The 27,352-nt window shown below is 43.9% G+C and overlaps 1 protein-coding gene across 2 annotated transcripts in view; it reads left to right on the forward strand.

Moving 5' to 3' along the window:
- The first annotated feature begins 260 nt into the window (after window positions 1–260).
- LOC106577609 (pre-mRNA-splicing factor ATP-dependent RNA helicase DHX15) overlaps window positions 261–27,352 on the forward strand; it is a 40,240-nt gene continuing 13,148 nt past the window's right edge. The window contains exons 1-9 of one of the 2 annotated variants that reach the window (XM_014155816.2): window positions 261–468; window positions 2,506–2,803; window positions 3,511–3,704; window positions 5,894–6,053; window positions 8,109–8,327; window positions 17,443–17,610; window positions 25,849–25,935; window positions 26,410–26,559; window positions 27,217–27,325. In XM_014155816.2, coding sequence (XP_014011291.1) covers window positions 461–468; window positions 2,506–2,803; window positions 3,511–3,704; window positions 5,894–6,053; window positions 8,109–8,327; window positions 17,443–17,610; window positions 25,849–25,935; window positions 26,410–26,559; window positions 27,217–27,325 — 1,393 coding nt within the window. In that variant the 5' untranslated portion in view covers window positions 261–460. The other variant, XM_045701350.1, reaches the window with a different exon arrangement.

Consider the following 27,352-nt stretch of genomic DNA (forward strand, 5'->3'; position numbering starts at 1 on the left):
TGAAATTGTTTGTCATATGTTCTTGAAAGATTGACATGGCTTGAAATAATCACTTAGCCACATTATACACATTCTGGATGTATCTTGCAATAACAAACACCTCTTCAAGTACATATTTGTCGTATAAATGTTATTTATAAACAAAATTGAGCTTTCAAAAATGTTTGGCTTTGGGATGAATTCTACAACTGAGTTTCATCATTGGATTCGGTCAATGTTGGTATTGCACATGGACCCTCTTTTTTTTTTTTATTATTAGCGGGAGGCTGAGTTTGGTGCAAGCCACAACATCCCCCAGACAGCTAACAACTGACTCCACGGCAGCAGCTGTCCTTTACAGTTTCCCGTGGCGCAAATATTTAAGTCGCAATATTTAGCTAATATAAAAACGTTATTTAATGTATCTGGCTCGACGAAACTCACGCTAAATTGCTGTTTTTCTGTCATTTACGCAGAGATAATGATGAGGTAAGTGCTTCCGGTCGCCATACTTGTGGTGCTTAATAATAGCAGCAGCACAGATAGAACAAGGACCGATTTCTAAATATATTTGGCAGAAGTGTGCAGAAATTGTATGGCATCGACCTACTTTTGTTCTTTGTGGATAACTATGTGTAAATAAAAGGATGTCTAGACGACATCGGTTGGGTTTGGGAGATTGTTATTCATCGAGTAAAAAGAGTCTTCTGATGGGTGTGTAAAGGGAATAATAGGGAGAGGATCCTTTGTTTTTCGTGTTTCATGGGCACTGCAGTGCAGGTGGTTTTTGGCTACAGCTAACGTCGTTCGCATGCTATCTAGCTAGATAAAATGTAAATGGCGAATGGACAAAACGTCCAGGGTTGTGCATGCGGCGGAAAAGTATTCTAGTCTAGTTACGTTAGTTAGCTATCTAGTCTTTTAAATAAACACGAAGTATAAGCTAACATAACTAGAAAGCTCCTAAACCAGGCTAACGTTACAGAACAGTGCAAAAGATGCATCATTCATGCACGTGGGTAGCCAACTTAGGTATGTAGATGGCTCGTTAGCATCCAGTCAGTAGTATTGCTAATGCTAGCTAGACCGCTATCATGGCAAGTTAATAATGTTAACTAGTTATGTTAGGTAACTATATTATTTGTGTTTTTAAACAAGAAATGTAAGTGGCTAGCTGACATGCTTTAGGTTTGTTTTGATTAGAACTACCCGAAAAGCCGTCTGTCCATTGGGTATGCCAGTAGCATACCACCATGCATCCCACTGCTGGCTTACTTCTGAAGCTAAACAGGGTTGGTCCTGGTCAGTCCCTGGATGGGAGACCAGATGCTGCCGGAAGTGGTGTTGGGGTCGTTAAACGGGTGCCTTGACTCTTTTTGGTTACTAAAGATCCCATGGCACTCATCGTAAGAGTAGATGTGTTAACCCCGGTGTCCTGGCTAAATGCCCAATTTGGTCTTCATACCATCATGGCCACCTATTCATCCCCCCTTTCCCTGCTGTAGATGAGAATGTGTTCTCAGTCAATTTACCTGGTAAAATATGGGTTAAAGAAACACAACGCACTGTTAACTAGCTAAGTCACAGACTTTATACATTTCTATAATCGTTTATATAATCCCTAGCTATATAAAATGTGTCATTTGTATGTCATCCGATGATTCAGGTGTCAGTGGACATCAACGTGGTGCTGAAACACATGGCCAACTTTGTCAGAACAATATTCATTAATTAAGTCCTTTGCTATAATTGGGTACTGAAATGTCAACATTCTAGGCCCATAAGAACATGACACGAGTTCTGAAGGGTCAACTGGTGTATGTATGTACCCAAGCCAACATGATGTCCTAGGAAATAGTGCAGTTGCTCATGACACAGGCTACATTGCTAAGACCAGTTTTAGCTTTTTACCAATTCTTCAAATGGAGTCTTCAACATTGGTCTCATCAAAGAAGGAAAATCAATACTTTGGTTCATGTGTGCAGACATGCATTGTAGCATAATAAAAAGGAAATAAAGATCTTGCCCTGCTACATTGCCACAACCAGTTTTAGCCTTTTGCCAATTCATCAAATGGAGTCTAGAACATTGGTCTGGTCAAAGAAGGAAATTCAATACTGGGGTGCAGACATGTGTTGTAGCATAATAAAAAGGAAATAAAGATATCACCCATTTGTAAAAGGAAAGTGTTCCCCTTTTGACTTTTGATATTTTAGCCTATTCATTTCTTTATTAATGTGACCTTTGCATGCAACACTTGATTACATCCTTCTGCAGCGTGAAAGGGAAATGCGCAGTAACCTTTTCATGTTATTTGAGCAAAAGGACATGACATAACCGAACCGCGGCACATTCTAGGATCTGAGCTGTCCTATTTCTGTGTTGGTTGTTGGGTTCATTCCATTTTGGAATGGTGATGGAAAAAGAAGGGAATGGGGCCTGGCTCTTATATATATATATATATATATGTATATATGAAGCTTTGTCTAGTCTGTCACACTACTCACATTCATGCCTCAACCACAGGCGAGACAGGGACCGCGACGAGCGGTCGAAGGACAGGGACAGAGACCGGAATGTCAAGCCCTCTGGCATGGCCCTGAACCTGGCTGTTGGCAGCGCAGGCCTCTCCCACAAGCAGACAGCCATGCAGCAGCAGATCAACCCGTTCACCAACCTGCCCCACACGCCGCGTTACTACGAGATCCTGAAGAAGAGGCTGCAGCTGCCAGTGTGGGAGTACAAGGAGCGCTTCAATGACATCCTGGGACGCCACCAGAGCTTCGTGCTCGTCGGAGAGACGGGCTCCGGCAAGACCACGCAGGTAAGCAGGCCAAAGGGTAGAGGCTTTACATTCATGTGGTGAGCTGGAATGTATCTATTCATTGTTCTCCAAGCAATATATCATTGTATTCACGAACAAACGGTAACACAGCCAACTGATAACTCAATACTGTTTCCTATGAGATGCCTTGATGCCCTCACACACTCTCCCGTTATTTTCAAAATAATCCTGCTACTGTGACTCATCTCCTTTTCCCCCCATCTTGATTTGTTGAAATGTTAAATGCAGAGTGTGTGTTTCCCTTCCCCGTAGCAAAGAGGTTGGTCGCCACTAACGGGCACTCATCCGAGCACAAGGCTAATCCGGCAGAAGAAACAGTTTCTAACTTTAGGCTGCTCTTAGCAAGTCCCCTCGTCTTTTGAACAGTGAGCGGGGGGATCCCCACCGGGAGTGCCTATCAGCAGAAAGCTGGCAGACTGTCTAATACAAGCTATCATCTCAACTTCTCTGGAGCTCGCAGTTGATTATCAGAGAGTGGAAGTGATCGGGGATGGTGGCATGGCGTTTACAGACAGTAACTGGCAGTTTTATTCTTTGCTCTCCAAAACATCCATGCTGTCTTCAGTGCCATTTTATAAAGCGCTTTTGAATGGTATTGGTTTGATTTGTGGAAGGTCAAGGGATTGTAAAAGTGAGTGTGGTTGAGTAACTTCTTCCTCTCTCCATCTCCCCCTCTCCCTTCTCAGATCCCCCAGTGGTGTGTGGACATGGTGAAGGGGTTGGGTGGACCTAAGAAGGCAGTGGCCTGTACCCAGCCCAGGAGGGTGGCAGCCATGAGCGTGGCCCAGAGGGTGGCCGACGAGATGGACGTCATGCTGGGCCAGGAGGTCGGTTACTCCATTCGATTCGAGGACTGCAGCTCGGCCAAGACCTTCCTCAAGTAAGTGCCAGTCTCCACTGAAGTTGAACTGCCAAAACAACTGTTTTATTTCACTGGGGTTCAGTGGGGTGCTTCGTAGGATATGTTTTCCATTGAAAAATGTATTGCTATCTGAACATTTAGCATGTTCAGATTAGAGGTCGACCGATTAGAATTTTTCAACGTCGATACCGATTATTGGAGGACCAAAAAAAAGCCGATACCGATTATTCGGACGTTTTTTTAAAAAACTTTTATTTTTTTTAATTTATTTTTTGTAATAATGACAATTACAACAATACTGAATGAACACTTATTTTAACTTAATGTAATACATAAATACTATCAATTTAGCCTCAAATAAATGAAACATGTTCAATTTGGTTTAAATAATGCAAAAACAAAGTGTTGTAGAAGAAAGTAAAAGTGCAACATGTGCTATGTAAAAAAGCTAACATTTAAGTTCCTTGCTCAGAACATGAGAACATATGAAAGCTGGTGATTCCTTTTAACATGAGTCTTCAATATTCCCAGGTAAGAAGTTTTAGGTTGTAGTTATTATAGGAATTATAGGACTATTTCTCTCTATACGATTTGTATTTCATATACCTTTGACTATTGGATGTTCTTATAGGCACTTTAGTATTGCCAGTGTAACAGTATAGCTTCCGTCCCTCTCTTCACTTGAACAAGGAACACATCGACAACAGCCACCCTCGAAGCAGCGTTACCCATGTAGAGCAAGGGGAACAACCACTCCCAAGTCTCAGAGCGAGTGACGTTTGAAACGCTATTAGTGCGCACCCCGCTAACTAGCTAGCCATTTCACATCGGTTACACCAGCCTAATCTCGGGGGTTGAAGTCATAAACAGAGCAATGCTTGAAGAATTGCGAAGAGCTGCTGGCAAACGCACGAAGGTGCTGTTTGAATGAATGCTTACGAGCCTGCTGCTGTCTACCATCGCTCAGTCAGACTGCTCTATTAAATATCAAATCATAGACTTAATTATAACATAACACACAGAAATACGAGCCTTTGGTCATTAATATGGTCGAATCCGGAAACGATCATTTCGAAAACGAAACGTTTATTTCAGTGAAATACGGAACCGTTCCGTATTTTATCTAACGGGTGGCATCCCTAAGTCAAAATATTTCTGTTACATTGCACAACCTTCAATGTTATGTCATAATTATGTACAATTCTGTCAAATTAATTACGGCCTTTGTTAGGAATAAATGGACTTCACACAGTTCACAATGAGCCAGGCGGCCCAAACTGCTGTGTATATACCCTGACTGCTTGCACGGAACACGAGAAGTGACACAACGTCACTTCCCTAGTTATAAGAAATTCGTGTTAGCAGGTAATATTAACTAAATATGCAGGTTTAAAAATATCTACTTGTAATATATACTTGTGTATTGATTTCAAAGAAAGGCATTGATGTTTATGGTTAGGTACATTGGTGCAACGACAGTGCTTTTTTCGCAAATGCGCTTGTTAAATCATCACCCGTTTGTCGAAGTAGGCTGATTCGATGAGAAATTAACAGGCACCGCATCGATGATATGCAACGCAGGACACGTTAGATAACTATACATGGTTGATGATATTACTAGTTTAGCTAGTGATTATGTTAAGATTGATCATTTTTTTATAAGTTAAGTTTAATGCTAGCTAGCAACTTACCTTGGCTTCTTGCTGCCCTTGCGTAACAGGTAGTCAGCCTGTTACGCAGAGTGCAATGTAAGGCAGGTGGTTAGAGCGTTGGACTAGTAACCGGAAGGTTGCAAAAATGAATCCCCGAGGTGACAAGGTAAAAATCTGTTGTTCTGCCCCTGAACAAGGCAGTTAACCCCCGTTCCTAGGCCGTCATTGAAAATAAGAATGTGTTTTTAATCTGACTTGCCTAGTTAAATAAAGGTGTAAAAAAAAAATATATATATATATATATATATATATATATACCGATTGTTATAAAAACTTGAAATTGGCCCTAATTAATCGGCCATTCCGATTAATCGGTTGACCTCTAGTTCAGATAGTACCTCCCAGTTTTTCGCTGTTAGCAAAAAGAAGTTAGATTTCAAATATTCTTTACGAGAGAGAGCTGGCTAATTTGTCAGTACACAGTTAGTAGTTAAATTGTTCGATGAAAATGTCCACTTTAAAGACTTACGCGTTGTGTTTCCTACCTCGGTGCAGGTACATGACAGACGGTATGTTGCTGCGGGAGGCCATGAACGACCCTCTGCTGGAGCGCTACGGCGTCGTCATCCTGGACGAGGCCCACGAGAGAACGCTCGCCACAGACATCCTCATGGGCGTCCTCAAAGAGGTGGTCCGACAGAGGTCAGACCTCAAGGTACACGTCAATGTACTGAACCTTGCAGGTAGAAATGTCCTGAACAGAGCTGACCTTATTTGTACTTGACTCTACTTGTCAGAGGAGCATGTCAGTGCTATGGTGTGTTTCTATCTAAATGTTTCTTAACTTTGTGCACAACTTGAAAGCGATCTGATTCATACCAGGTGAATGCAACCCTGGCCTTGCCAACAGTTTCCTCTCGGCAGTCTACATTCCACAGCATCTCATAGAGTCATGCCACAGAGTTTCTAAATCCAAAGGTGGACTTTTTTTTTAATGGTTTGAGAAGTCAATGAGAGAAGTGAAAAGTTCTTCCTTATTTGTTCATTTTCTCGATTTCTAAAGGCACAACCTATATTCGAGCCAATGTCTCAAGTAGCTGAACCTGTCGTTACTACAACCTTGTGAAAGTGACAAACTGACACGTTTTCATTTGAATCAAAAACACCTTTATATCGGAAGAGTGCCTTTGATTTAATGGCCGCAGTTCGACACAACCTGCAGACTTATGACGTGTTTCTGCGCATGAGCTTAGCTAACTAACGTCACCATGACATCGCTTACAAGCGATCAGGGATTTCTATTGGAGAAGCAGGTTCTGCTGTGTTCTTTACTGCTTCTCAAAGCCCTGTACCGTCTTCTCCTCAGCTCACTCTCCTAGAATCAAATCCTACCTCCGACCTACGCCTCTATCCTACACGAGAGCCTGCCTCTCTGTGTGCACACACCTGGTTTTGTACACACACACACTCAATTATTCCCCCCCCAAAAGCCTCAGTGTGGCAGTCTCTCCACGGGCTGACTGCTGTGTGTCTATTGAGGAAAAGACAAACGTCAGCCATTCAGCTCAGAAATGCACGGCGAGTCTCCTCTGCGGCAGCACTGAGATTGCTGCCCGGGTCAGCCCATTTAACAGAATCAGACCGGGATGGGTGGGGTGGGGGTTCAGTTTTTATAGGCCGAATATGCTGGACACAATTCTCATAAAACAGATGGGTAATGACTAGTTGTTGTCAGGGACGGCATCAAAGGTTACACACGTGTTCAGGGACTTTTAAATAAGGTCTAGGTTAGTGGCAATGATCGAACCGGCCCTGCTCATGTCCCTCTTCCCAATCTCCCTCCTCTCCCAAATTTGAAGTGTAATTTGCCTTGATTAAGAGGAATTATAATGTCTTGTTATGCGTAAAGCGAAATAGTGCATAGACCGTGGACCGAAATATTTGAGAGTGAAAATGGGAGAGCAGAGAGGCGCGCCGCCCACCATCAGAATTTTTATGTGCTTAATGGGCCCTAGGGGAGAACATGGTGTGCCTGCGAGACTTATCCGGGCAGTGAGAGTTGTGATCCTCATGGGTCAGGGGCTCTGTCCTCCTGTGATATGTCCACCATCTTGTTCCCCCTCACTTGGCCAGGGTCCAATCTACAGTCTCTTTCTGGCTCACGCCCGCTTCCTATTCTCCTGCACAGAGGTTATCTATTATGTTTCCTATTTTGTATTTTTTTTTTACGGTTTTCGCTTTGTCATTATGGGGTATTGTGTGTAGATTGATGATCATTATTGTTTATTTAATACATTTTAGAATAAGGCTGTAATGTAACAAAATGTGGAAAAAGTCCAGCGGTCTGAATACTTTCCCAATGTACTGTATGTTCTACCTCCTAGGCCTTATCCATTTCATCGGTCACGTGTCGACTATCACTCTTAACTACCCTGTGGTGAGACTACACCAGACCCTACCATTCATCAACTTCTAAATACTCCTACCTTAACCTTTATCTACCTACACTATACTACCGTCGCTGTCCCCTGGTTATATGTAAGCTCCTCTCTTCACAGTATTGCTCCTGCTAAAAGCTGCTGTTTCGGGTAGCCCTTAGACACTGATCTAAGATAACGCTAATCAGAACCTGAACCATTAGGCCAAACTATAATCTAGAACTCTGATTAGTGTCTAGGGGCAACTTCATCCTATAGCATCATATAACCCCATCGGCAGCCATTTTCTCTTCCCAGTCCACCTCTCACCACCCTGTCCTTTGTCTCATCAGGTCATCGTCATGAGCGCCACGCTGGATGCCGGCAAGTTCCAGGTGTACTTTGACAGCTGTCCGCTGCTGACCATCCCGGGTCGCACGCACCCGGTAGAGATCTTCTACACGCCGGAACCCGAGAGGGACTACCTGGAGGCGGCCATCCGCACCGTTATCCAGATACACATGTGTGAAGAGGAGGAGGGAGACTGTCTGCTCTTCCTCACTGGACAAGAGGTAGGCCCTTTTCTGCCACCATTCCAGCTTTTCGCACGCACACGACCGAGATGATCAATGCTTAGATGAATAGAGATATTGAATGCATGTGGCCTTTCCTGTTTTGGAACACACCCTGGTAAGAGGGAAAAAAGACAATGTCCCAGATTTTGCCTGCCCCATGAATCCTTGAAATTTCACTCCTAAAAATGTTGTCCACTAATGTGTAATGGAGGGCGAGGTTTATGCCCATAATGATGAATTTGGTCACAGCTGGGCGGGCACACGCCTGCCTGCCTTCCCCCAGAAACATCTGTCTGCCTCCCAGTTCACGAGTGGGAGAGGCAGCCTGTCTCAGGGCTCAGCAGTGCCACACTATTATTCTCACCATTCTCTCCCTACGTAATGTAACAGTTCGTGTAGCTTATGGTTGTGACATGAGAACTAATTAAGTGAGGTTTGTGTGATTGCAACCCTAGACTGAGTTTAAAGGGATACTTGGGAGATTTTGTCAAGGAAACCCTTTATCTACTTCCTCAGAGTCAGATTAACTTGTGGATACCAATTGTATGTCTGGGCTCCCGAGTGGTGCAGCGGTAAAAGGCATTGCATCTCTGTGCAAGAGGCGTCACTACAGTCCCTGGTTTGAATCCAGGGTGAATCATATCTGGCCATGATTGGGAGTCCCATAGGGAGGTGCACAATTGGCCCAGCGTTGTCCGGGTTTGGCTGGGGTAGGCACTCGTTGTAAATAAGAATTTGTTCTTAACTGACTTGCCTGGTTAAACAAACATTTTTAAAAAGATGTCTCTGTGTCCAGTTTGAACGAAGTTAGAGGTAGTTTTGCGAGCCAAGGCTAACTAGGAATAGCACAATGACTGGAAGTCTATGGGAACAGTTAGTTAGCAATTGCGTTAACGCTACTTAGCAACTTCCTTCAAACTGCATGCAGAGAAATAGAAATGGTATCTACAAGTTCATCTGACTCTGGGGAAGTAGGCTAGATAAATCTCTAAGTATCCTTCATGACCGAGCGTGAATGTTAATGTGCCTGGAGCTTCTCATTTTGAATGTATGGATTCTCTTACGTTAGCGCCACGTCATCATCCAGCGTAGCCATCTTTAAAAATAAATAATATCTGCTGAGGGCTCACCCAGTCAGATAATATGGCAGCCTATTCATTAACGGCAGCCATTTGTCATTCATCGGCGGGACGGCACTACCGCGCACCTACATCCGTTTTCATTTGCAGATGCCGGATCGATGCCTGGTTCGTTATGTTAGGGATGAAGTCACGGAGGAGCATTGTATTTGAAGTGGTATCCTTCAAGGGGCTGGTAGATTAGATTAGTGGTGTTCCAGCCGCTCAGACAGCCAGGGAGCAGCATTGGCCTCCCCTCTTTGAATGTGCAGAGGAGAAGAGAAGCTTTGTGGGAAATGCGTTAAACATTGTTTAGAGGTGGGCAACGTCTCTTGCTGAGTATCCACCCCCCTTCCCACCTCCTCTAGCTCAATAACGCTGAACGCGTCAGGGTGTCAAGCTGCCGAGGCAAAGCAAGCAGTGCAGTCAGCGAGCACTCCCACGGCGAGTTCATTAACACTTTCCTAATTGGGTTAAAGAAGTCAATGTGAGGTAGCTCTGGAGGAGATGGGCGTTATAATAGTGCCTCCCTGGAGCGCATCTCAACCTCTCGTCTTCCCGCAACTTTGATGTTGACTAATGATCGGGTACGCAGATCTGCAATGTAGTTCTGTCTTTGAGGTAAAGCTGTTTTCATTTATGACAAATGAAAAGCGAAGGGGGCGGGTTTCTTTCCCTCCAAAGTATTTGGGGGAGATTGTCTGTTTTTTAATGGTTCGCGGCAGGGACAAACTCAAACTCCCCAAAAAAGAGAGGCAAAACTTATCACAGCTGCCTCGCCCTGATAAGTCCCACCATTTAAGCTGCCCCCTCAGCGGTTCACTTCAAAACGTAAAGATTCGCCCGGGCCTCTGCTAATTAAGTGGACCGAGGCGAGTGCCTAATTGAGTCTGGTTAGGTGCCTGGTGCTCCACCGCATCGCTCCTGGGGTCGCGTGGGCCGGCTGGTGTGCAGGTTCTCACAGTTGGCTGGCCGCCCCGCTGTGCACGCGCTCCATTTCTCTTCAGGCACTGGCACACCAGCTCAATCCCAGCACCTTGGCAACGGCGTCCACTTTTCATGACAGCTGCTGCATCCAGAGGGTTGATGGTCTATTAATACCTAGGCTAATTTTACCAATCTATTCATTACTCTTTTCCACTCTAACTTGTCAACGTGTTGATTACATGGCCATCGGTGGGATGGATTTGACTTGTGTAGTGAGTGAACACAGCAGGGAAAAATTGGGCTAGGAATGCATTACTGTCTGCAAACAAAGTCCACAAACACACAGAGACATCCTTGCTGAGGTTGCCTATGTTTTTGTGTTTTATTCAATCATGGCAAAGCCTTGCCAGTTTTTACCCTGAGTAAAGTAAATGCCACGTAAAGAGTAAACGCTCCAGGTCAAAGGAAAGCATCTGTTCTACTGGGTATTTCTAGGTTGCAGTCAGTGTCACATTGTGACTTTGGTATGACTATCAAAAATGGTTCCCATAATTTCAGAATACACCAAGCCCCTATACCCCTTTCTCGCCCAACCCCCTTCTCCTTTGCACTCCAATAAAACATTTATTTTAATCTGTTAGTGCTAATTGTCTCGTGACCCCCAACCAAACTATAGAAGGAGCTGCACAGCTCCCTAGGGCCTGAAGGTGGAGCAACTGCACAGGCTGTGGCCGTTTACATGTCGGTGTACTTGTTTAAAGGGAAGATTGCAGAATTAGGTTTCTTTTAAACATTCTGATTGGTTTCATTCTTCCAACTAAAAGTCCCAATACGACATATCAATTTTAAGCGTTTCGGAAAAGTGATGTCAAGAGAAGGACACAACAGGAGTGAAGCCACTGTCCACATGACGGTAAAGACCCACATTGTAGAGTCCTCATTGTTTTTGAAAAAATATTTTGGCACTCTGAATAAAGCCAACTTATCATCTGACCATATCCTGTGATTTCTTTTTTCTGTATCAGATAAAAATGGTTTTTTTAATCACTTTTACAGCACACAGGCTTTTAGCATAGCCCCTTTTACACCCCTATTACCTACCCACTAGCAGCTTTGAAACATCAAAGTATTCAGATCCCTTCACTTTTTCCACATTTTGTTACATTACAGCCGTATTCTAAAATGGATTAAATAAAACATTATCCTCATCAATCAACACACCCCATACTGACAAAGCAAAAACAGGTTTTTAGAAACAGGTTTTTAGAAACAGGTTTTTAGAAATGTTTGCAAATGTATAAAAAACCTTTGCTATGCGACTCGAAATTGAGCTCCGGTGCATCCAGTTTCCATTGATGATTCTTGAGATGTTTCTACAACTTGGAGTCCACCTGTGGTAAATTCAATTGATTGGACATGATTTGGAAAGGCACACACCTGTCTATAAAAGGTCCCACAGTTGACTGTGCATGTCAGAGCAAAAACCAAACCATGAGGTTGAAGGAATTGTCCATAGAGCTCTGAGACAGGATTGTGTCGAGGCACAGATCTGGGGAAGGCTACCAAATTTTTTTTGCAGTATTGAAGGTCCCCATGAACACAGTGGCGTCCATCATTTTTAAATGGAAGAAGTTTGGAACCACCAAGACTCTTCCTAGAGCTGGCCGCCCGGCCAAACTGAGCAATCGAGGGAGAAGGGCCTTGGTCAGAGAGGTGACCAAGAACCCGATGGTCACTCTGACAGAGTTTCTGTGGAGAACCTTCCAGAAGGACAACTATCTTTGAAACACTCCACCAATCAGGCCTTTATTGTAGAGTGGCCAGATGGAAGCCACTTCTCAGTAAAAGGCACATGACAGTCCACTTGGAGTTTGCCAAAAGGCAGCTAAATGACTCTGACCATGAGAAACAAGATTCTCTAGTCTGGTGAAAGATTGAACTCTTTGGCCTGAATGCCAAGCATCACGTCTGGAAGAAACCTGTCACCATCCCTATGGTGAAGCATGGTGGTGGCAGCATGATGCTCTGGGGATGTTTTTCAGCTGCAGTGACTGGGAGACTAATCAGGATGGAGGGAAAGGTGAACGGAGCAAAGTACAGCGAGATCCTTGATGAAAACCTGCTCCAGAGCGCTCAGGACCTCAGACTGGGGGCAAGGTTCACCTTCCAACAGGACAACAACCCCAAGCACACAGCCAAGACAATGAAGGAGTGGCTTTGGGACAAGTCTCTGAATGTCCTTGAGGGGCCCAGCCAGAGCCCGGACTTGAACTCGATCGAACATCTCTGGATTGACCTAAAAATAGCTTTGCAGCGAAGCTCCCCAGCCACCCTGGCAGAGCTTGAGAGAATCTGCACAGAAAAATGGGAGAAACTCCCCGAATACAGGTGTGCCAAGCTTGTAGCGTCATACCCAAGAAGACTCGGCTGTAATCGCTGCCAAAGGTGCTTCAACAAAGTACTGAGTAAAGGGTCTGAATACCTATTTAAATGTGCTATTTTACCAGATTTTTGCTGTTTTGTCATTATGGGGTATTGTGTGTAGATTTGATAAGGGGGAAAAAACTATTCATTCCATTTTAGAAAAAGGCTGTAACTTAACAAAATGTAGAATAGGTCAAGGTGTCTGAATACTTTCCGAATGCACTGTATTAGCAGTTCAACACGAGCATTTATTGTACTGTTACACAAAATCAAAATAAACCTTTATCATCATAGACATTGAACGTCTATAACCAAACTGTTGTTGGGTGATGGTAGCTATAGCTAGCCACATGCTAACCTGAGTACTAACGTTACAAGCAGTAATAACAGTAAATCCAGGTGTAATGGCTAACACAAACATCAGCCACCATGATATCCTGCAAGTTACAGTTGAAGTCGGAAGTTTCCATACACCTTAGAATGTATTTGGCTAACTCAAGTTTTTCACAATTCCTGACATTTAATTCTAGTAAAAATTCCCTGTCTTAGGCCAGTTAGGATCACTACTTTATTTTAAGAATGTGAAATGTCAGAATAATAGTAGAGAGAATGATTTATTTCAGCTTTTAATTCTTTCATCACATTCCCAGTGGGTCAAAAGTTTACATGCACTCAATTATTATTTGGTAGCATTGCCAAATGAATTGCAAACGTTTTTGGTAGCCTTCCACAAGCTTCCCACAATAAGTTGGGTGAATTTTGGCCCATTCCTCCTGACAGAGCTGATGTAACTGAGTCAGGTTTGTAGGCCTCCTTGCTCACACACACTTTTTCAGTTCTGCCCACACATTTTCTATAGGATTGAGGTCAGGGCTTTGTGATGGACACTCCAATACCTTGACTTTGTTGCTCTTAAGCCATTTTGCCACAACTTTGGAAGTATGCTTGGGGTCATTGTCCATTTGGAAGACCCATTTGCGACCAAGCTTTAAATTCCTGATTGATGTTGATGATATACTTCAATATATCCACATCATTTTCTTTCCTCATGATGCCATCTCTTTTGTGAAATGCACCAGTCCCTCCTGCAGCAAAGCACCCCCACAACATGATGCTGCCACCCTTGTGCTTCACGTTTGGGATGGTGTTCTTTGGCTTGCAAACCTCCCCCTTTTTCCTCCAAACATAATGATGGTCATTATCGCCAAACGGTTCTATTTTGTTTCATCAGACCAGAGGACTTTTCTCCAAAAAGTACGATCTTTGTCCCCATGTGCAGTTGCAAACCGTAGTCTGGCTTTTTTATGGAGGTTTTGGAGCAGTGGCTTCTTCCTTGCTGAGCGGCCTTTCAGGTTATGTCGATATAGGACTTGTTTTACTGTGGATATAGATACTTTTGTACCTGTTTCCTCCAGCATCGTCACAAGGTCCTTTGCTGTTGTTTGGCGATTTGATTTTCACTTTTTGCACCAAAGTACATTCATCTCTAGGAGACAGAATGCGTCTCCTTCCTGAGCGTTATGATGGCTGCGTGGTCCATTGGTGTTTATACTTGCGTACTATTGTTTGTACAGATGAACGTGGTACCTTCAGGTGTTTGGAAATTGGTCCCAAGGATGAACCAGACTTGTGGAGGTCTGCAATTTTTTTGAGATCTTGGCTGATTTCTTTTGATTTTCCATGATGTCAAGCAAAGAGGCACTGAGTTTGAAGGTAGGCCTTGAAATACTCCCACAGGTACACCTCTAATTGAGTCAAATGATGTCAATTAGCCTATCAAAAGCTTCTAAAGCCATGACACAATTTTCTGGAATTTTCCAAGTTGTTTAAAGGAACAGTCAACTTAGTGTATGTAAACTTCTGACCCATTGGAATTATGATACAGTTAATTATAAGTGAAATAATCTGTCTGTAAACAATTGTTGTATAAATTACTTGTGTCATGTACGAAGTAGATGTCCTAACCGACTTGCCAAAACTATAGTTTGTTAACAAGACATTTGTGGAGTGGTTGAAAAACGAGTTTTAGCCTTATAGTGATCCCTTAATGCGCCAATCCCGTTAGCGGGATAGATTTCACAACATCCAGTGAAATTGCAGAGCGCCAAATTCAAACTACAGAAATATCAATATTCAACATTCACGAAAATATAAGTGTAATACATCAAAATAAAGCTTAACTTCTTGTTAATCCAGCCGCTGTGTCAGATTTCAAAAAGGCTTTACGGCGAAAGCACACTATGCGATTATCTGAGGACAGCGTCACGCATACAAACACATGAAAATCATTTTTTAACCAGGCAGCTGCGACACAAAAGTCAGAAATAACGATATAATAAATGCCTTAGCTTTGAAGATCTTTTTTTGCAATCCCAAATGTCTCAGTGAGACAATGAATGGTCGTTTTGTTCGATAAATTCCTTCTTTATATCCCCAAAATGTCCATTTATTTGGCGCGTTTGATTCAGAAATACACCGGTTTCAACTCGTCCAACATGACTACAAAGTATCTAATAAGTTGCCTGTAAACTTGGTCCAAACATTTCAAACCACATTCCTAATCCAACCTCAGGTATCCTAAAATGTAAATAATCGCTAAAATTTAAGACGGGATAATCTGGATCCAATACCGAAGAAAAATAACCCAGAGCGCACTCCTGATCACGCGCACCAAAATACTAGAGGGCTTCAGAGTGAAGGAACAGCACTACAAAGAACAGCACTACTTCTTCATTTCTCAAAAGAAAAACATCGACCAATTTCTAAAGGCTGTTGACATCTAGTGGAAGCCATAGGAACTGCAATCTGGGCCCTAATAAATCAGGGTTCCCATAGAAAAGCATTGGAAAACACAATGATCTCAAATGTTTTCCCTGGATGGATTGTGCTCGGGGTTTCGCCTGCCAAATCAATTATGTTATACTCACAGACATTATTCTAACAGTTTTAGAAACTTCAGAGTGTTTTCTATCCAAATCTACTAATTATATGCATATCCTAGCTTCTGGGCTTGAGTAACAGGCAGTTTACTTTGGGCACGCTTTTCATCCGGACGTGAAAATACTGCCCCCTATCCCTAAGAAGTTTTAATGTCTCCAACCTAAGTGTATGTAAACTTCCGACTTCAACTGTATATTGGCGAATAAAGATCAGGCAATTCAGCAAAAATAGGGACATACCTTACAATAAACAATGACATTAATCCGGTGTTTCCCAAACTCGGTCCTTGGGACTCCAAGGGGTGCATGTTTTGGTTTTTGCCCTAGCACTACACAGCTGATTCAAATAATCAAAGCTTGATGATTAGTTAATTATTTGAATCAGCTAAGTAGCGCTAGGGAAAACAACTAAAGGTGCACCCCTTGGGATCCAGAGGACAGAGTTTGGGAAACACTGCATTAATCCGATTTGGTAATTGACCATTCATTTCTGGAAAACATGCAGTGTTGTTGTAGCTTGCTAGTAGGTTATTCCATCCTCGAAAACCATGCTAGATCTGAGTGGGCCAGTTCGTTTTGCATGGCCCAGTGCACTTACATAGCTGGCTTAGTTTTTTTAATAATCTACTCTCAACATAACATGACAACTCTTTGGGCACTTTAGTACCTACTTTCCCCGATTTGCCTCTATCACCAAAGCCACCAGCAGACTGTTCCTCTCTTGACGTCAAAGCCGCAATGTATTGTTGGTATGAGTTTTTAATACATTTAATTCAAATTGCGAAAATAGAAGTGTGTAATTTTTTGGGAAACTTTTGCATGAAGACTGTTTAGCTGTTAGATTTGTGGAATATATATATATATCTCTTGTGCAACCTTTCCTTTAAGTATGAACATGAAAATGGACTTAATCAGGCAGTGGCTATCGCTTCAGTACGTTTTCTGGTCTTTTCGTAGCTAACATTGTCCAATGTCTGGAGATGGGGGGGAAAAACAAGCGTGGTCTTTAGTGTAGGAATTATAGACACTTATCAGGCTATATAGTATTATGTAGGCTGTATATAAGCTTGTCACTTAGGGTTCTCGTGGGCATGGTCGATTGCAAAGTAATAGTCTTAATTATTCATGGGCCGTTTACCGATTTGATATGTTGCGTTTGCTAACGTCACATTATGGCAGTCCGTACCATGTTGGTTTATTATATTCAGGCTGCCTAGATCAGTCAGAGTCCTAGCCTTTTGTCGTCTGTCATGTTTTCTTATTCCCCTGGTTGTTAAGTTTCTCTGTCTGGGAGCCCACTGGCTCTATAATGTTCAGCTCCACTAAACTGATCTGCCATGATTTGCCGCTGGTTATGCATCAGTGCAGCATTCTCATTTCACATTTCCCCTACAATATTGCGGTATGGAATAATGAACCGTGTGTGTCTGTGTTCTCCTGATTGCTGCATTTGACAACACAGCCATGGGGAGCTCAACCAAGCACGCGGCAGTCCAGGTTTAATTTCCTCAGTCAGATGGAGAGATGGGCAGAACAAATGTTCTCCTTCTAACCCCTCCTCTCCTCTTCAGACCTTTTTCTCCCCATTGTCTCTCAAGGTGTTATTCAAACCAAGCCCCAGGTTACTGTGTGCCCAAATGCTTGCTCCTCGTCAGCCACCCTTCACCTGCCTGCCCATTTTACTTTTTCCGCTTCATTTTTCAGGAAATCGACGAGGCCTGCAAGCGCATCAAGAGGGACATCGACGACCTGGGACACGACGCGGGGGACATCAAAATCATCCCGTTGTACTCGACGCTGCCGCCCCAGCAGCAGCAGAGGATCTTTGAACCGCCACCACCCCGCAAGCCCAACGGAGCCATCGGGAGGAAGGTAAACGCCACTCGAATCACTCCTCAGCAGCACAGGGCATCCCAGCAACTCAATATTTCCCTTCCAGAGAGGGAGGGAGTGAAAGTGGGAGAAAGTGAGAGGGCTAAAGAAAGCGAGAAATGGAGAGTGGCAGAGAGACAGGGAAGTAGGTGGGTGGATATGGAGAGGGAGGAGTGGGAGGGGGGGGGGGGTTAGAAAAACTGTTTTCCCGCTTCAGCTTTGGTGCAGGACTGACTCACACAACATATGCTGCTTTTGTCAGCATACGATTCCCTGCTCTAAAATATAACTGGGGTATTACTCACTCCCTCCATGCCTGAGGAAAGCACTGAAGCCACAGTCTTTTAATCTCTTGCACTCCTCTATTGGTTTTGCACAGCCTCTCTCTCGGAGAACAGAGGCCACAATCATCTGGTCTTCTCAGTGCCAGGGAAAGGCAGCATGCATTACTGGAACTTTGCTCATCTACAAAAGAATGTTTGAACATTCCCCTCTTCTTGTTCCCTTGTCCTGAACTGGTCCCACAGAGCAATGTACGGCCCTTCGACTTCATGTTCCATTATTAATACGGACCGCAAACCTGTCCAGCGTTTTGTTTATGGCTCGGTGTTCAAACGAGCGCACTATAATCACAGCAGTGGAACCACCTGGACGGCCACGCTGTTGGCAAGGAATCTAATGGAATATCAAAACCCTGTCACACCGCCAGTAATTTGCGAACATTTGCCCCAACATCTGACTGGGATTTGATGAATGACTCATTGTGTGCTGCCTACCCAATCGAGGCTGATTTGGCTGTCATTGGAGCCCCGAAAGATTATTGATGACTTATTTGGAATAATGAAGTCACCGCCTGATCATTTTTATATATACAGCGCATTCGGAAAGTATTCAGACCCCTTGACTTTTTCCACATTTTGTTACATTGAAGCCTTGTTCTAAAATTGGTTAAATTGTTTTTTTCCCTCCCCTCATCAATCTACACACAATACCCCATATTTATTTTGCAAATGTATTAAAAATAAAGAAATGATCACATTTACATTAGTATTCAGACCCTTTACTCAGTACTTTGTTGAAGCACCTTTGGCAGCGATTACAGCCTCGAGTCTTCTTGGGTATGACCCTTTAACCAATGGACCCTTCATCCAACCTGTATTTGGGGAGTTTCTCCCATTCCTCTCTGCAAATCCTCTCAAGCTCTGTCAGGTTGGATGGGGAGCATTGCTGCACGGCTATTTTCAGGTTTCTCCAGAGATGTTCGATCGGGTTCAAGTCCGGGCTCTGGCTGGACCACGCAAGGACATTCAGAGACTTGTCCTGAAGCCACTCCTTCGTTGTCTTGGCTGTGTGCTTTGGGTCGTTGTCCTGTTGGAAGGTGAACCTTGGCCCCAGTCTGAGCTCCTGAGTGCTCTGGAGCAGGTTTTCATCAAGGATCTCTGTTCTTTGCTCCGTTCACCTTTCCCTCAATCCTGACTAGTCTCCCGGTCCCTGCCACTGAAAAACATCCCCACAGCACCATGATTCACTGTAGGTATGGTGCCAGGTTTCCTCCAGACGTGACGCTTGGCATTCAGGCCAAAGAGTTCAATCTTGGTTTCATCAGACCAGAGAATCTTGTTTCTCATCGTTTGAGGGTCTTTAGGTGCCTTTTGGCAAACTCCAAGTAGGCTGTCATGTGCCTTTTACTGAGGAGTGGCTTCCATCTGGCCACTCTACCATAAAGGCCTGATTGGTGGAGTGCTGCAGAGATGGTTGTCCTTCTGGAAGGTTCTCCTATCTCCACAGAGGAACTCGATAGTGCTGTCAGAGTGACCCTTGGGTTCTTGGTCACTTCCCTGACCAAGGCCCTTCTCCCCCGATTGCTCGGTTTGGCTGGGCGGCCAGCTCTAGGAAGAGTCTTGGTGGTTCCAAACTTCTTCCATTTAAGAATGATGGAACCCACTGTGTTCTTGGGGACCTTCAATTCTACAGACATTTTTTGGTAGTCTTCCCCAGATCTGTGCCTCGACACAATCCTGTCTCGGAGCTCTACGGACAATTCCTTCGACCTCATGGCTTGGTTTTTGCTCTGACATGCACAGTCAACTGTGGGATCTTATATAGACAGGTGTGCCTTTCCAAGTCATGTCCAATCAATTGAATTTACCACAGGTGGACTCCAATCACGTTGTAAAAACATCTCAAGGATGATCAATGGAAACAGGATGCACCTGAGCTCAATTTCGAGTCTCATAGCAAGGGGTCTGAATACTTAACCTCTTGGGGCTAGGTGGGACGCTAGCGTGCCACCTGTGGTGCACTCCATCAACAGCAGGTGCATTTCAAGAGCGGCAAATTTGAATCCAAATAAATGTCAAAATTCAAATTTTTCAAAAATACAACTATGTTACACCATTTGAAAGATAAACATCTCCTTAATCTAACCACGTTTTACGATTTCAAAAAGGTTTTACGGCGAAAGCATAAATTTAGAGTATGTTAGGACAGTACATTTACAAGAGTTGTGTGTAATGTTTTGTCAAGTCAAAGACAGGGTCACCAAAACCATAAAACCAGCTAAAATGATACACTAACCTTTTACAATCTCCATCAGATGACACTCCTAGGACATTATGTTAGACAATGCATGCATTTTTAGTTCTATCAAGTTCATATTTATATACAAAAACAGCGTTTTACTATGGCATTGATGTTGAGGAAATCGTTTCCCTCCAATAACCGGCAGTCAAGTCAGCGTCAGAAATTAAATAATTAAAATTAGAAAACATTGGTAAAATATTATATTGTCATTTAAAGAATTATAGATTTACATCTTTTGAACGCAATCAACTTGCCAGATTTAAAAATAACCTTACTGGGAAATCACACTTTGCAATAATCTGAGCACTGTGCCCAGAAAAATACGCGTTGCGTTCATACAGACTAGACGTCATGTTGGGGAGATCTAAAATCGAAAATACTATGTAAATAATCCATTACCTTTGATTCTCTTCATCAGATGTCACTTCCAGGTATCACAGGTCCATAACGAATGTAGTTTTGTTCAAAAAAGCTCATCATTTATGTCCAAAAATCTCCGTCTCGTTAGCACATGATGTAAGCCAGCCGGACTTCTCGTCATGAACGAGGGGAAAAAATATATTTCCGTTCGTTCAAACATGTCAAACGTTGTATAGCATAAATCATTAGGGCCTTTTTAACCAGAACTGTAAAAGGTGGACGGATCCACACTTTTTAAATGGAAGGGGGCACTGAAGTAAATAAGGTAAAAAAGGCCTCACAACAACAAAAAAAATTTATTTTTTTTATATATACTTTAATTCGAAGAAAATAGATTTTTTTCAATTTCTGATTTGTTTTTAATACGTTTGCAAAAATTTCTAAAAACCTGTTTACACTTTGTCGTTATGGGGTTTTGTGTGTAGCTTTCTGAGGGGAAAAAACATATTTAATCAGTTTTAGAATAAGGCTGTAAAGTAACAAAATGTGGAAAAAGTCGAGGGGTCTGAGTACTTCCCGAAGGCAAGTCTAGGCAGGCTGCTGTCGTCACATTCCTTTCTACCGCTGTGGTTTGATCCACAGCAGTTTCAACATCTTTTCCTGATGTTCAAGACGAGTCGGATGAAATGCTTGCTCCGGCCTCCCTCGCTCACCCTCCCGGTGTGACATTATTTTATCTCTCTCCTCCACGTGTGTGTTTTGTGTAAATGTGTCTCAACAGTTTGGCCTAAGCCAGGGCCTGGGATCTTTCCAAAGTTCAAATATCATCCCTGTGTTTGCTTGCGCTGTTCAAAGGGATGTTGACATGAAAGAAGGACACGGGCAGCACAGGGAGTGGTTTGGATGCCTGGTCCCAGGAGACCCCACCTCCACATCTTTGTAGATTGGGACAGGGTGTTTTGGGTGGTTGGGAGAACTCGTAAATGGCTGTAAATTTGCATTCAACAATTCTTTGAAGACTGAAATTCTTCCCAACATGCACTCTCAGCAGTGCCAGACTCCTCCCTGGTGTTTACAGACCGTCTCAACAGCGTGCTACCTCTCAGGTAGTTTTGTTTTCATGTTGTCCCCCATACCTGGCCTGAAGGGACTGTCACATGGAGGTGAGCTGGTGTATGTGTCTGAACTTACATTGCAAACAGGGAGAGTGAGGCTAGAATGACCGTGTAGGTCGCAATGATCATTGAACACCATATGACTTGCTTTCACTCAATGTCCAGGTTGATGAATATCATCAATTCTGGTCTCTCACTAAGCTCAATTGGTCAACGGTCTTGAATGTAGCAGTGGCAGCCAATGGCATTTGTCTTGAATGGACAAAAGCATGCACAGAGTGAGTTTGGCCTTCTGTTGTCAGTCTGACGCCGTCAGTGGCAGAGCCTTAGGTGAGGTGAGATGTCACCCAAGCAAGTCCAAGGAGAGGCAATGAAAGAATTAAGGCTACCGGCCTCTACTGTCCCACATGCTAATGGCTGTATTAAGCACTCCCTCCATTAACATAACTTGCTTGCCCGTCATGTCTCCCCAGAAAAGCCACTGATCTCCCATTTTAGAACATTTTAATGATTTAGTGTTGGAGCTTCAATTCACTGTGATTACTAGCAAAGACTTTAATCCCCCCTCTCCCTTTCAAAGTATCATCGTTATGCGCTTTTGACAAATGGGCTCTTGTTTAGTGTTAGGTTTGTTTTCTATCATCCTCACGTGTGTGGATATCCCTTCAATAGTCAGCGACGCACGCCCGCTGGGATCCATTCCAGTAAGTCACTGATGTGGCAGGGCCCAAATTGTTTGAGGCGCCCTCCATTTTTACCAATCAAGGGAAGATTTTATTTTTCAACAGGCAGTTCCTCCCAGAGGGTTGGAGTGAAAGATGGCCCCTGTTAGCCACAGTGCTCACCCCCTGCAGGTTAATAACCCAGAAATAATGTGCAGAGATGATGCTCTAATGATATTACTGATGAAAAGTCTGGAACGCTCAATACAGCTGACAGACAGACAGGAAGGAGCCGCACTGTGCTTCTCTGTGTAACAGGCCCCAGCCTCCAGACGCATTCTGAATCAATGCAGTCAATGAGAGGCCCTCCTATATGGTTATGAAATGTGAGGAGACAGGCTAGCTACCGTGGCAGCTGCTAAAGCACTGACCGACTCTTCCCTGACGTACAGGTCATTGGCCTAAACTGGTGGGAGTCATCCCATTTGAACCTTTCACAGCTCCCTTTGAACAGGACACGAAGTGCTCCTTGCCACCCGTTCCTCTTGGGGAAATGTTGGCCGACATTGTTGTTTTCCAGAGATGATGGTCCAACCTGCCGGTCCATGCTAGGCTAGCCAACTTTGTTCAAGATTGCTTATCAGCTGGGTCATTGACTCAAAGAAGACGCAATTTCTCCACACCTACGGGTCAATGAATGTGGCTGGGCGTTCTTAATGTCTTGAACTCTTTGCCAAGCAATTGGCTTTGGTTTAATTACAGTGTTGCTCTAGTTGTCAGCATTCAATTTTGTATTAAAAGGTGGTTGATTCCTCTTAGTTCAGAGAGATCCCCTCAGATGTATTGTGAAGTGATACCTGCCACCGTTAATTCTTGCAATGCACCTCTAGTGTTCAATCCGATCAAGATGTACATCCCTCCCGAGGGGGAGGTGTAAACTAATCGAAGTGACCGTTGGCTTGACCAGGCTGCCTTCTGACAGGTTTAAAATGGGTCGTCTTTGGCTGCTGCCTCTCCTCAGCATGAATAGAAAGCAGAACGCTTCTACTTCTGACGGCAGAATTACACAAGGCCAAGGGCTGGGCCCCAAAAAAATGTCCAAGGCATTAATAACTAAACAGTCAGGCATTCTCTGGCTGGAGAGAAATCCTTGCTTAAAAGGTAGGATTTTGAAAAGCCTTTAAGGCGCACAGCTTTAGACAGCCAAACGAAACGGAGCTACGCAGGATGGGCGGCAAGTGCTCAGAATCTGTTTTCGACCCATATCGATGGATGATAACTCACAGAAGTATTTTTGCACCGGCAAATGTTTGATCAAGAGATGTGAAAGCATTAACGAAATGCATTCACATACAAGCCACATGTACACTAACAAATTAAGTACATGATTGGCAGATTTGTTAGAGGTAAGTGATGCTGTCTTTTTCCTTGGGAGAATGTTTCTCACGCCTGTCATTCGTTGCAAGGAAGTGTCTGTTCAATGCTTTTGCAGATTTAATGCAAATGGATAACTTTCGTTATTAGCATCTTTCCTGTGCTTGCAGTTGAACTGGTATTACTTTTCTATATTAAAGAAGTGGCAGTGCACAGAATATGCAATGAAGCAATTTTATTACCCCCCCTACATTATGCTGAGACATTGGAGTGGGAGTGGAAGTTCCCAGTACAGCAGGTTTCTGCCTGTCTGACTCAGTCTCTAGTGCCATGGTGCACAATGTAGTTCGAAGGGTTCTGGGGCCAATCAGGCTCCGCCGTTACATAACGGGAACACCCCCCCAGCGGCGGTCAAGGCTCGCGTGAGAGCAGCTGCAGATCTGCCTTCCTCCCCTCCTCTCCTGTTTGTGTAAACGCTGACAGAGAGAGACCCATAGGGTGATGTGACTCATTTGATTTCGGTGCTCCGATTCAGCTGTCATTGCTCATAGACAGCCTTGCTATAGGGGATAATTGTAATAGAAAAAGATCTGGGACTGGGAGACGTGCAACTCCACAGCAGCTTCCCCGTTTGCGTTGATACCACAACCCAAACTGCTTTTCATTTCAGTTATTTCTCTTCCTCCTCTCCCCTCCCTTACGCAGTATTTCTCTGCACCCTATTACATTTTTGGGAAAATAAAGGTTGCAGCCGGGCCCTGATGCTTTGATCAACCGACGCACCCTTCTGACAGCTGAGGAGTGGGCTTTTTTTCCCTCCTCGTCTCCCCTCTGCTTCTTCTAAGTATTACTGTGTTACCTCGGATGAATTTCTCTTAAAGAAACCCAGCTGTAATGTTTCTAACATTATACTTGGAAATGGGGAATCATAGGAAAAGAAAACCCCTCCTTGGCTTTGAAGCAGTTGAAAACAAATCTCTGTTCTCATCACCTGCTCTAGTTTAGAGCCTCATTTTGCCGTGACTCATTTTTTGTGACTCTAAACATAATTGCCGCAATCCTCCGAGCTTATTAATTTTAATGCAACTTCGCTTCTATTTCGAGGTGGGTTTCGAGCACATCTCTGATTGCCGGAGTGAGTGATTTTAATTTGGTGGGCGCTCTCTTGCTGCCACACGACGCCTGCACCTTGGGGCGCATGAAACATCCGTGTGTTGCTTTGTTTGTTGAAGGCGACAGGCTCCATTACTCAGAAGCCAGTCAGAATTTGATTTCCTTTCATTTTTTCACCACAACTTTCATTTTAATCTAAAACAAATTCCTCCAGTCTTGTCAAACTATAATCTCAGAGGATGAACGTCAACGTACACAGTGACTCTGAAAGAACTGCATTTTAAATGCAGGCCACCCGCTGGAAAAGGAACTATTACATCAATTATTTGTTGTAATTTTGAAGACCTGTGGGAGGGGCTTTTTGTAAGAGAGAAGATGACATCTCGTGGAGACTGGTAGCGTGCTGCGAGCTGACAGCGGCACCCCCTCCAAAAAGAGCAGTGGTAATACATGTGGAAGGGACACTCAGCGGCGAGGCAGCCCGCTGCAGTTTGCAGACGCCTCATTCGACTTGATTGCAACAACTGTTGCAGTACTCCCCTGTTGGGTCCTATTAGACAGTGTGTCTGCGATGGGCCATGGAAGTGTCTGCAGAACTTAATTCATTCAGATGTTGATGCGTACTCATTGTAGAAATGTAATGACTTGAGTGTTGAGCAGTGTCTCCACCAAAGGGGGATTTGTATGGGGCCACAAATTAACTCTTGGTCATTTTTCCTTTTATTAAAACATTTGCTCCGTCTCCCTCTCATACTAAGATATTTTGACCTCCCCCAATGGCAGTAGGTTTTGACCTATGACCTAATCATTTCCCTCACAGATTCAACACCTTATGACTAGACTCTTGTGTCAAAATTGAGAATTCATGAATATGCGAATGACTGAATTATTAAACTATCAAATGACCAAATACCGGAGTGAGTGATTGAATAGTGCCACTCCATTACAGGGCCTCGACCCATGTTACTCTCCCTTTCCCACAACTCCTCCCTAACGACTGACTCTAAACCCAGCTGTACTAATTTCCGCAGGTCGTGGTTTCGACAAACATCGCCGAGACATCCCTGACCATCGACGGCGTGGTGTTTGTAATTGATCCCGGATTTGCCAAGCAAAAGGTTTGCCGCCGTCCTTCCTCCCCTGCGCCACCCCCCATCCACCCCCCCATAGCCTAATCTTCTCCAATCATCTGCCTCTGTTGCCTGAAAATCCCCAGATAAACAGAGCAGCGCTGCACCTGACAGCGGCAGAGATGGAAAAGCCAGTTATTTATTCCTCTGACATTTCTCTAGCCCAGAGCCAAGTCATACACGTGGCTCAATCAGAGATGATATATTTTCCCGGTTGGATTGTGTGTGCACGTGTGTTTGTGCTTGTATGTGATTTGGGAATATGTGTGTTAGTGTCTCTTGTGTATGTGTAAAACTCAATTTCCCCCTGTAACCTGTATATAAATGCTGGTCTATTTATCAACCATGATGCCCCCTATGGCTCATCCCTTTTGTAAATGATTGTGTATCTGTGTTTGTATGTGAAAAGAGGGATTTGAATCCTCTCAATACCTCACCTGTCCCCCTTGCTGTTCCTTCCAGGTGTATAACCCTCGTATCAGAGTGGAGTCCCTCCTGGTGACGGCCATCAGCAAAGCCTCGGCCCAGCAGAGGGCGGGGCGCGCCGGGAGGACACGCCCAGGGAAGTGCTTCCGCCTCTACACAGAGAAGGCCTACAAGACCGAGATGCAGGTTAGTAGTGGTACTGCTATAAGAATTATATTAGTCCCAGATGAATTGTTGTCTATAACCGATTTGATTATTTGAAGCTGCTTAGGAATGCTAATGTCCCGAGGTCGAGACATACCTACGTCTTACATTATTTCCCGAGAGTGTACAGAGCATTGTCGTTCATTGCTTACTTGTATCCGTGATTCTTATAAGTGCAGTGCACTTGTACCTCTAGACTATACAGAGAAAAGGCATATGAGGCTTAATTATACCTGTATACTGAAAATAAATATCTCCATTTCCCAGCTATCCAGTATTTCCACTTAGAACCTAAGTCGCCTATTCCTTATTCAGCCCTTTTCACTCTGACAGCTGGATTCCCCACCAATCACCCACAGCCCTTTTTAATAACCTGCGCCAGTGACACGGATCCCCCCTGTGACAAATGAACACGTGAAGGACCCAGTCCTCCACTTTAACAGGGTAATTCTTTCACGTCACACCGACTGGCAGAGGGCATTTTAAAACAAGTTAAATAGCCCTTCAAACGGCCCTAGACTTCTATTTTCTGTTCACTTTGACGTACGAGTGCGTGTGACGAGATAATCAGCACCCTTACTAATTTGTTTTGATTTGAAACCGTCTCCTCCGGTTTCCCCTCCCCTTCTTCTGTCACAGGACAACACGTATCCAGAGATTTTGAGGTCCAACCTGGGTTCGGTCGTGCTGCAGCTCAAGAAGCTAGGTATCGACGACTTGGTACATTTTGACTTCATGGACCCACCAGGTAAGAGCTCTTGTATTGCATTTTGAC

The sequence above is a fragment of the Salmo salar genome, chromosome ssa18 (genome assembly GCF_905237065.1).
Source record: "Salmo salar chromosome ssa18, Ssal_v3.1, whole genome shotgun sequence".
Classification (NCBI taxonomy): domain Eukaryota; kingdom Metazoa; phylum Chordata; class Actinopteri; order Salmoniformes; family Salmonidae; genus Salmo; species Salmo salar.